The 11,856-nt window shown below is 38.9% G+C and overlaps 1 protein-coding gene across 1 annotated transcript in view; it reads left to right on the top strand.

Annotated features, from left to right (window-relative positions):
• LOC102834024 (chromosome unknown open reading frame, human C3orf67) overlaps positions 1-11,856 on the top strand; it is a 443,079-nt gene that overhangs the window by 343,939 nt on the left and 87,284 nt on the right. The window contains exon 14 of the mRNA XM_006862094.1: positions 3,527-3,588. Within this exon, the coding sequence (XP_006862156.1) occupies positions 3,527-3,588 (62 nt within the window). The remainder of the gene's footprint in view (positions 1-3,526; positions 3,589-11,856) is intronic.

Genomic DNA, 11,856 nt, shown 5'->3' with positions numbered 1-11,856 from the left:
GGAAACCCTGTACAGGGTCGCTATGGGTCGGAACCGACTCGATGGCACTTAACAACAACAATACTTCGTACATTCCATATTCCGATGGATGTTTGCAGCTGCTTCTCCTCTTTATGTGTTGTACCCCATCAGCAAATGAAGGTCCCAAAAGCTGTATTCCATTTATGTCACCATGATCAACACTACTTTGAGGAGGAAGCTCTTCCCCAGTTATATTTCGAGTGCCTTCCAAGCAGAGGGGCTCGTCTTCTGGCACTGTCTCGGACAGTGTTTTCTTGTTATTCATAAGATTTTCAGGGGTTAAACATTCAGAAGTAGTTCTGTCTAAGTCTGTCTTAGTCTGTCTAATATGTATGTCCTAGTATGTCTTCGTCTGGAAGTTCAGCAGAAACCTGCCCACTGTTGGTGATTCTACTGATATTTTAAAAACAGATTGCATAGTTTCCAGCATCACAACATGCAAGCAACCATAGTATGACAAACTGACAAGCGGTGGTCAGTAGTCCTTATTGTTGTTGTTAAGTGCCACCAGGTACTGATCCTGTATAGGGTTTCCAAGGAGCAGCTGGTGAGCTTGAACCAACCTCGTGGATCAAACTGACTTTGCAGTCCAGCGCATTAGCACACAGTTCCACGCCAGGACTCCTCAACAGTCCTTACTACTTTGAAAAGTTTCCATTTGTTGTTTCTTTTCTAGCCTGTAAAAATGAGTACAGTATGAATATTTTATTTTGTTAATTTTTTTTACCCATTGTATCATTGAATCTGCTTTAAGCAAACACAATCAAAGGTTGAAAGACACCAGTGTGTATAGACTGACTAAGGACAGCATGACAAAGTAGGAGTCTATAGACACTGTATTTTCCAAGGGATGAAGAGAGTCATTTGGGGGGAAAAAAAATAGACCTCGATGGGTAGAAGTAGAATTAATGGTATAATGTTAAGAAAATGGAAATTTGGTCAAATATCAGGACTGTGAAGCTTACAGAGTTATGGAAATGCCTCTGAAAGTAAATAGACGGAGGGCCATTCACTGGAGGTCTGAGCACAGCTGATATACTGAACGAATACCAATGAACTTATTATCAGGAGTATTTCTGCACCAGTGTGAGTTGGTCTAGAGAACCTGCTAGGCCCTTTGCTTGCTAATTTTCTTTTTGCTATGAAATAATAAAGGCAAAATCATAGAACTAAATTTCACTTGCAAATTACTGAAAGTCTTATTTCTCTAGTGAGATCAAATATGTCTTATGACATGTTTTTCCTTCCACTGTTCTCCCAGCTGTTGTTTCTTATTACTGAAATGGTGATGCATTGATATTGGTTCAATTACCAAAGTATCTGAGTGCATTGAAATTCATGATGCATCACAGGTAGTCAAGCTAAGTGACTATGATTATCAGACAGGGTGTTTGATTTAAATTAAAGAAACACTTCCAAGAGATTATTTATAAAGGAATACAGTTTACTCTGAAGAATTCCCATCACCCACATCATTAATATTTTAGGGCTCATTAAATAAGGAATATGAGGGAAATAAGGAATATGTGCTCAGCAGACACAGACAGGAATGCTACTCTGCTTTTGCCTGTTAAGAGTCTGCACTGTGTGGCCCATATTATGGGTGAGAAAGCCTTACTATCAACTCCATTAGGTAGAGAAGTCACAAGTAACTTACATCCTTTGAATATAATTTCAAATTGTATACCACATTCCAATTAATAATAAATAGAATTAAAAATGAGAATTTAGAAAATATTTTCATATTAGAAATACATCATTGTTAATGAAATAGAAAAAATACTGTGAGCTGTTTTTCTAAAAGAGAATCTGTTTCAGATGTGTTGAAAGTTTCTCCCATGATGAAACAAAGGAAAAAAGATTAAGTTCTGCTGGAGACAAGTGTTTAAGGCTACATGGGAGGTAGTTATTTAGCTGTGTTTTGAAATAGACAACACCTTAAAGGTTTCTTATTGGGGAGAATAAATTGAAAAAGGTGATATCAACATATTTTTAATGGTTGGTATCACCTCGAAAACCCTATACAGGGTTGGAACCAGTCAACGGCGCATAACAACAACATTAACAATCACCTATTTCAGTTTATTGATTAATGTTGACATTTTATTATGCACTTTGGGGACATTACCATCTTGATCTAAGATATATATGTGTAATTCTCAATGATAATAGAAGAGACATATGAATCTCTGGGTCTCTGAATTATTGTTGATGTTTGCTATGCAGCATTGGTTCCGTGAAATGCCATGTGTTGTTTTGCCGTAGCTGGAAATCTCCACCAATGGTTGCTGTTGCTGTTAGTGCCATTAAGTTGCTTCTGACTCACAACAACTCTGTGTAGTGTTGCCAAAGAGTAACTGCTGAGTCTGAACTGCTGTCTTTGCCATTCAGACCGATCTTACAGTCCAGTGCTTATCCTTCAGTACCACATCACAAGGAGGAAGATCCCAATGCATGACTTTTAATTACGTCAGAGATGCTATTGAGTCTAGTGATTGGTCATTAAAATAACCCATGTTTCCTTATTTGTTGTTGTTGTTAAGTGCCGTGGAATTGGTTCTTACTCATTGTTACCCTGTATAGGATTTCTGAGGAGTGACCGGCTACTGCTCAGAAACACTTGTGGTGCAAACCAGCCTTCCAGTCAGTGCTTATGCTATAGTGCCCCAGCAGGACTCTGTTTTCTCATTTACCCCCTCTTATTTGCTAGATCTCCCAAACAGCCCAGTCCCTTCTTGCAAATTGTTCCTCAGGAAAAGGGTACAGTAATAAGAGCTGTTTTGTATCAAGTCTTTCTGGTTCATTTATGCCCAATGAAGCAAAACCAGAATGAACTCAAGTTTATATAATGTGAGTAGCCAGATTAATAAACAGAACAGGAAAAAATTGTAGGCCAATGCTCTGCTAAAACTTAATCTCACTCTTAGAAAACAAGAGTAGTGTGCTCACTGCATAGCAACCAAATCTCTTGACCAGAAGGCTCAGCAACAACGGTGTCCTGCTCAAAGATGAAAATATGTTACTGTTCACAGTCCTGACAGTAACACCCCCGACTTCTGAAAGGATTCACTGTGCCTCTTCTGAGTCTTCCATTCCAGGGCTGTGACCTACAATTGTTCCTGTTCCAATTATTGCTCTGCTTCATCCAAATTTTTTTATTTGGGTCTGTTCCCATCAGTTCATTGGCCATGACTGAACCAGTTTGAAGCCCTGGTTTGTATAAAAGTATCTGTAAAGAGTGTTATACTGCAGTAATCCCGCTGCCATTGAGCCAATTCCCCCTCATAACAACCCTATAGATATAGACAGAGTAGAGCTGCCCTACAGGATTTCAAGGCTGTGAGCTTTATGGAAACAGACTGCCACATCTTTCTTCCAAAGAGCAACTGGTAGATTCAAACCAACTACCTTTCATTTAGAAATAGAGCGCTTTAGCCACTCTGCCACCAAGGCTCCTTTTGTGCAGCATTAGTACCTCACAAATGTTTTTCATTGTCTCTTACAGCCTGTCAACCAAGGTCGTCACTATCAAAAAGAAATGAATCCACCTTCTCCTTCTAACCCCCGGTAAGAAACATTAATAATCTAAATGGTTTTTGAAAAATACATCTATTAGAAGACTGAATGTGCATTTTGATTTCATGAACTTGTTTCTGAAAACTTCTAAAGCACTTGCAGTGTTTCTTCTTTGAAGTCTTAGTTCAATCGACTCTTCCCATCTCAGTCTGTGGTGTGGTAGTTAACAGGCAAGTTATTGTTAGTGGCCTTCTGTTGTTGTTGGGTCACCTCTCTTTGGAATGGATACGAATATGGATCTCTTCCAATCAGTTGACCAGGTAACTGCCTTCCAAATTTCTTGGCACAGATGAGTGAGTGCCTCCAGTGCTGCATCAGTTTGTTGAAATATTTCAATTTGTATTCCATCAATTCCTGGAGCCTTGTTCTTTGCCAATGCCTTTAGTGCACATTGGACTTCTTCCTTCAGTACCATTGGCTGTTGATCATTTGATACCTTTTGAAAAGACTAAACATTGACCATTTCCTTTTGCCACAGTGATTCTGTGAACTCCTTCTGTCTTCTTTGATGTTTCTTGCATCATTCAATATTTGCCCAGTTGTTGTTATTGTTAAGTGCTGTTGAATCAGTTCTGACTCATAGCGACCCTGAATAGGCTGTCCAAGCAGATAGTGTGTCTGAACTGCTGACCTTGTGGTTTTCAGTCCAGTGCTGATCCTGTAGCATCATACCAGAAGTCTAATCGAATCCAATTCATGGCGACCCTATATGAATGGAGTAGAGCTGTGTTGCATAGCGTTTTCAAGACTGTGACCTCTTAGAAGCTGATCAACAAGCCTAGCTTCTTAGGAGCTCCTGGGTGAGTTTGAACTGACAACCAACCATTAGGCTAGTAATTGAGCCCATAACCCTTTGTGTATAACCAAGGACTCCTAGCTAACAGGCTAGCCTGTTGTTAAGTCGATTCCAACTCACAGAGAGCCTAGAGGACAGAGTAGAACTGCCCCACAGGATTTCCAAAGTAAGCATATTGTCACATCTTTCTCCTGTGGAGAAGCTAATAGGTTACAACGAACAACATTTCAGTTAGCAGTGGAGCACTTAACCACTGTGCAGCCCAAGCTCCTGTGTTAACTAGCTGTCTAGGGTTAAATAGCACCACTACCTCTCACTGGAGTCCTGGTGTGGCACTATGGAATAATGTACTGAACCACAAGGTCAATTTGGACTGCAAGGTCGGCAGTAACCCTATTCGGGGTCGCTATCATTTGGAACTGACTCAAAGACACTCTTAGTACCTATGAAACTTTGGGCAGATTTAACTCAGAGTTATTCTGTTTTCTTTATTTTCCTCTATTTTGCTGTTGTTAAATACTGTCGAATTGGCTCTAACTCATAGCAACCCTGATTTTTAGGCTATAAATCATTTCAGGAGCAGAAAGGGTCATTTTTTTCCCCCCATGAAGCCAGTGGTGGGCTCGAACTACCAACCTTGTGGTACAAATCCCAGTGTTTATCTTACATAGCCAATGTGTCCCCTTATATCTATTGTTGTTGTTGTTGTTTTGAGTCACAGTGACCCTGTGCACAGCAGAACGAAACACTGCCTGGTGCTGCACCGTCCTCACAATTGGTATAACAGTTGAGCCCACTGTTGCTGCCACTGGGCCACTCCATCTCATTGGGGTCTTCTGTTTTTTTCCTGACCCACCACTTTACCAGGACTGGTCCCTTCTGATAACATACCTGAAGTATGAGGAGGAAGTCTTGCAATCCTGGCTTCTAAGGAACATTCTGGCTGTACTTCTTCCAACACAGATTTGATTGTTCCTGGCAGTCTACGCTACTTCAGTATTCTTCTCTAATAGTACCTCAAATGCATCAATTCTTTTGAAGTCTTTCTTATTCATTATCCAGCCTTCACATGCATATGAGACTATAGAAAATACCATGGCTTGGGTCCTGCACACTTTAGTCCTCACACTGTTATCTTTGCTTTTGAACACTTTAAAGTAGTCTTGTGCAACAGATTTGCCTAATGAAGTAAGTCATTTGATTTCTTGACTGCTGTGTCCATAAGTGTTGATTGTGTATCCAAACAAAATGAAGTCTATGATGACTTCAATCTTTTCTCCATTTATCATGATGTTATTTATTGGCTCAGTTGTCAGTATTTTTGTTTTCTTTATGTTGAGGGATAATCCATGTTGAAGACTGTGGCCCTTGGTCTTCATCAGTAAGTATTTTAACTCCTCTTCGTTTCCAGCAAGTAAGGGTGTATTATCTGCATATTGCAGATTGTGAATGAGTCTTCTTCCAATCTTGATGTCATGTTCTTCTTCATATAAACCAGCTTCTCAGATTATGTGCCCAGCATACAGATTGAATAAGTATTGTGAAAGTTTACAGTCCTGGTACATACTTTTCCTGCTTTTAAACCATTTAGTGTCCTCTGGTTCTTTTTGGACGACTGCCTGTTGATGTATGTACAGGTTCTTTATGAGTGCAGTTCTGGAATGCACATTCTTTGCAGTGTTAATCCATATCTTGCCATAATCCACAAAGTCAAAAGGTTTTGTATAGTTGATAAGACACAAGTAAACATCTTTGTGGAATTCTCTTGCTTTCAGCCAAGTTGTATCTGATGTCAGCAATGATAGCCCTAGTTCTACATCCTCTTCTCATGTGGCTTGAGTTTCTGGCAGTTCCCTGTCAATGTACTGTTATTGCCGTTTTTAATTATCTTAAGCTCTCGAGTGCTTGCTTCAATTTTCTTCAGGTTCAGTCTGAACTTGCCTATGAGTACTGACGGTTCCATAGTCAGCCCTTGGCCTTGTTTTGGCATATGATACTGAGTTTTTCCACTGTCTCATCCCATAATAAATTTGATTCCTGCATATTCCATCTGGTGAGGTCCATGTGTATAATCACCTTTTACATTGTTTTAAAAAGTTGTTTGAATAAGTCATTGGTCTTGCAGAATTTTATCATGCGATCTCCAGCATCATTTCTATAACCAAAGCCATATTTCCGAACTACAGATCCTTCCTCTTATCTTCCAACCTCTGCATTCCAGTCATCAGTAATTATCAATACATTTTGTGTTTGATCGATTTCAGAGTGTCAATTTGAGTATTACAGTGTAAAAGATGTCAATTTTTGAGGACTAAAGTGTACCTGACCCAAGCCATGACATTTTCAGTAGTCTCATCTGCATGTGAAAGTTGGACAATGAATAAGGAAGACTTTAGAAGAACTGCTGAATTTGAGTTAATGTCGTTGGAGAAGAATATTTGAAGTTACCATGGAGTACCAGAAGAACAAACAAATTTGTGTTATAAGAAGTAAAACCAGAATGCTCCTTAGAAGCCAAGATGATTAGACTTCATCTCTCATACATCGGACGTATTATCAGGAGGGACCAGTTCCTGTAAAAAGATGCCATGTTTAGTAAAGTGGAAGGTGAGCGAAAAAGAGAAAGACCATTAATGGTATGGATTGTCACAGTAGCAGCAACAATGGACTCTAATGTAACAGCAATTGTGAGGTTAGCACAGGACCAGGTGGGATTTTGTTCTGCTGTACATAGCATTGCTATGAGTAGGAGCTGACCACAAATAGCATCGTATCTCTAACTAGAGGGTATAGTATTTATTATGTAGCATGGGGTCATCATTCTGTACTAGTAATCTCTTCTAAACTGTAGCTATCATTGTTGTTGTTATGTGCCGTGGAGTCAGTTCCGACTCATAGCAACCTTGTACAGGGTTTCCAAGGCTGTAAATCTTTATGGGAGCAGAAAGCCTCATCCTTCTCCTGCTGAACAGCTGGTAGTTTCGAACTGCTGACTCTGAGGTTAACTATGATAAGGAGATATAATAAACCCACTGGTGTCAAGTCGATTCTGACTCTTAATGATTGCCCCCTAGGACTCACAAGACTATAATAGTTTCAAAACAGACTGCCATGTCTTTTTCCCACTGAACAGCTGGTAGGTTTGAACCACCAACCTTTTGGTTAACATAGAACTGCTTAACCACTGCACCACCAGGGCTCCTTAATAAGGTGTTCCAACAGGCTGTAATTTCAATGTGTATAAAAACAGGTGTTTTAACATTCTTAAAACGAATTATCTCTTGATAATATGGATATTTCTTCCTGTTATCTTGCTATTCTTCTAAATTTACTGAAAAATTTATTTTAATATATATCAGTAACTAGAAATCCAACTTTGCTCTCTCATAATAATTCAGAATTTGAAGTCTGGGCAAATGATAGTGATAGCAAGATATGCTTGAAAGTGGAGTTCTCTATTTCAGAGAAGGGAGAAAAGGGCCTACTAAATTCCCTTCCTAAGTCTGCCAATCATTGATCTTAAACAGGTCTCTCAACCTCTCAGCCTCATTTAATTATATGCATACCCTTCTCTATAACATAAAGGGCTTGAGTTACATACTCTGTGAAGTCGCTTCCAGCTTTATGATTCTGTGACTTTGATGAAGATTCTCTATAGCCTTTACATATAAACCCAGTCCCATCCTCTAAGGGTCACACTATTTACTTCTGTCCCATTGCCCTCCATGGAAAACATTCATCATAAATATTGGATAGACGAATAAATGAGTGGGTAAGTTAGAGATGGTAGTATGAGACTTTAAATATTCTTAAATTTTTCTTTTCAAAGATAGAATCTAAGATTTTTCACCACAATAAACTGAGCCCTAGTGACTCAGTGGGCTAAGCATTTCTCTGCTTATCACAAGGCTTTCCACCCCACCAGCTGCTCTGTGGGAGAAAGATTCTGCAGTCTGCTGCATGAAGACTTACAGTCTCAGAAACCCAATAGGGAAGTTCTTTGTCCTGTAGGGTCACTGTGAGTCAGAATCAACTCGGAGGCAATAGGTTTTAAATAGTGTATTTTATACAATACGTTAAATGTTCATGAATTTAGGAAAAATTAAGTAACATATTCACTTATTGAAATAAAAGTCAAGTTTAAAGTCAGGAATAAAATTTTATCAACCTTATTTGCCAACCAATTATCTACCAGTTTCCTAAAAAATTACTCTATAACTCTTTAGAAAACCTGCAGATTTCATGTCTGACTCTTGGTTCATAAATCCAGCAGTGAAGAGAATTGGCAGGAAGGCGTTTATTGTTTCAGAAAATTATGTGATGCTGGGGGTTAATGCGCTGAACCTCAAAGTCAGTTTGAGTCATAAGGTCGGTACTTCAAGCTTTCTAGCCACTCCTCAGGAATCCTATATGCAGGGTCACTGTGAATCAGAACTGACTTGTCAGCACTTAACAACAACAACATACATCATATAAAAATGTTGTTGTTGTTAAGTGCCGTTGAGTCAGTTCTGACTCATATAAAAATAGGGTAAATTAAATCATGCAATACACATGATATAACTTAAAATTGAAAGTTCTTATTCTTAAGATTTCGATATATATTTGTTGTTGCTAAATGCCTTTGAGTTGGTTCGGACTCATTAGTGACCCTGTACAGGGTTTCTGAGGAGTGGCTGGTAGATTTGAAACACCATCCTTGTAGTTCAAACCATCCTTGTGGTCCAGTGCTTATACCACAGCGCCATACTGCTACAAATAATATCACCTGATTTATGACCTTAATATATAGAACTTTCTAATTAAACTTTAAAGTTAAAGTATTGTTGTTGTTGTTAAGTGGCATCAAGTTGGTTCCAACCCATAATGACCCTGTTTAGAGTTTCTGAGGAGCCTTGGTTCCAACCCATAATGACCCTGTTTAGGGTTTCTGAGGAGCCGCTGGTGAGCTTGAAGCACCAACCTTGTCATTCAAACTGAAATTGCAGTCCAGTGCATAACACACAGCAGCAAGGTTAAAGGATATTGATAGTTTAAAGTTAAAGATATTGATGAAAAAATGTAAGGAATGGAAAATAAAAAAGAAGACTCTCAAAGTCTACTCTCTTGGATAAACAAGCATGCAACATGAGTCCTGGATAGAAAGGTCAGCATATGAAGACTCTGAACAGAATATATGAGTAACAGGTGTTCTTCTGATATCCTGAATTAAATGTATTCTATTCAGAGTAATCCACAGGATCACAAAGTGGGCAAGGATGTGTATGCATGCAAGTTCATTATCAGAGTCCAGGATAATGTCCATTTTAGAAGTGAAATGGCCATGCTGAGCTTTCGTGAAATGTTAGCAGCTACTCTGGAGACCTAAGGTATTTTAATTATACATCCTCATACCCACATATGTACATATTTGAGAGCCAGCTTTCAATTAGCTTCATTAATGTAACAGAACAACTAATATCCCCAGAGTCTTTCATTTACATTTTATTCTTGCAAGAGTTTTAGTTCTGCAAAATAATGAACCTTCTTAGTTTTATATGGATTAAGATTTAAAGATAGTACACAATCCACAAAGCAGGTAAATTTGGATTTTGAAGAGTTGATTCTAGAATGGAAATAACTAAAACAGTTCATGTTGCATATGTTCTTTTTTTCCCCACACCCCTAGCAGTAAAATAATTCACTTGCACTCACAGGGCATTGCCTGGCATTAGAATGAGGTGGGATAGAACACTAATTGTTTTCCTGAGAAGTTTTCACAGTTTAGGGATTAAAATGTATACGGTTCACCACATCATATTCCTTTGTGTGATTAGAATGAAAACAAAGCTGTTTCTACTCGCATTGTTAGACATGGATGTGATGTTTCCCATTACTGCTTACCAGCTTCCTGACTCGTATTTTAAACCCCATCTCAGAAACAGGGGCCGTTGCCTCCATTGTCAACTAGCACTGCCTCTTACAAGGTGCAGAAATGGCAAACATAATCTAATATAATTTAGTGGAGTGTTGGGTGGGAGGAAACAATTTCACAGTTCATTCATGTTGAGAAATGTTTCCTAGCTTGTAAACTTACATGCTGCCAAACAGCAAAATGGATGCCATTTGCAGCCTGGAGCCATTCATTTTTCAATGCCATCTATTGGTTTGCAGGGTTTAGAGCTGTCCTTTAGGCACCACTGTTTGTATGTTTATTTGGAGTCTTCAGAGCAACTCAAGATATTTTTTGCCCAGGACTGGTTTTTATGAACTAAACTCTGATTACACTCTGGCTGTCTGTTTATATGGATGGAGTCGAGAACCAGTCTTTCATTTCAAAGGATGATTATCCTTGCTATTTTTGTAACTCATTAGGAAATTAGAGGGAGGAGGGAATGTAGTCAGAGGCTCTCTAAGGTTTGGAATGTTTATGGAAACAAACAATAGAGAAAATAATTCTAAGATGCCCAACCAATAATGAATGACATGATTTTCTCAAGTGTTTGCTTTTGGTTTATCCCTTATCTGTGTTAGGGTTTTGTTTTTGTTTTGTTTTGTTTTTCTTTTTTAATGTCATTGCAGATTGTGTTAGGGCTTAAGTCCTTTGCAGCTTTGTCATATATTTGTGAGATATAAATGTACTTATAACTATAATTTTCTGATAAAGCCCTGCAAACTTTGACAGATGATTAATAACCACTGACCTCAGTTCATGCTGGCTCAGCCTGGTTGTCTCAGGGAAGCTAGCCTGTCATCAGAACCCACACGCTCCACACTGGACTGATCACAGTGCCATAATTTTTCTTTTCTCTACAATTGTCAAGACGCGGGAGCTTGCCAACCCGGTGGCTTCCTCCTCTATTGCTTAACCTTTTTTATTTTTCCCTGACATCATAAAAGATAAAATGTATAAATAAGTAAAATTAAATACAGCACTTGCATGTCATATTCTACTTCAGATGATTAAGATCATCTTCATGTATGGATCATTTTAAAATAAGTAAGTCATATCTTTAAAGGAGCCATAACATATATATTCTTACTTTAGACCAAGGCTTAGCAGTGAATTTCCTTATTAGCTCAGTAAACATTTAGTTTCTCTACATCTAGTATTTTCATTAAGGAGCTCTGGTAGCATAATGATGGTTGTGAGTCAGGCTGCTAACTTCAAGTTCAGCAGTTTGAAACTATCAGCTGTCCCACATGAGAAAGAAGAGGGTTTCTGCTCCCATAAAGATTTACAGCCTCGGAAACTCTATGCAGGGTCACTATGTTGTTGTTGTCAGGTGCCATCGAGTCGGAACCAACTCATAGCGACCCCATGCACAGCAAAACTAAACAATGTCCGATCCTGGGCAAACCTCACTACTTGAGTCCATCAATGATGCCACCTGGCCAATCCATCTCTGACCCTCCACCTTACCCAGCATGACATCCTTCTCCAACGATTGTTTCCTCCGGACAATATGTCCAAAGTATGAGAG

This window comes from Chrysochloris asiatica, unplaced genomic scaffold (assembly GCF_000296735.1).
Source record: "Chrysochloris asiatica unplaced genomic scaffold, ChrAsi1.0 scaffold00046, whole genome shotgun sequence".
NCBI classification, from domain to species: Eukaryota; Metazoa; Chordata; class Mammalia; order Afrosoricida; family Chrysochloridae; genus Chrysochloris; species Chrysochloris asiatica.
This window is presented reverse-complemented; position numbering and strand designations above follow the sequence as displayed.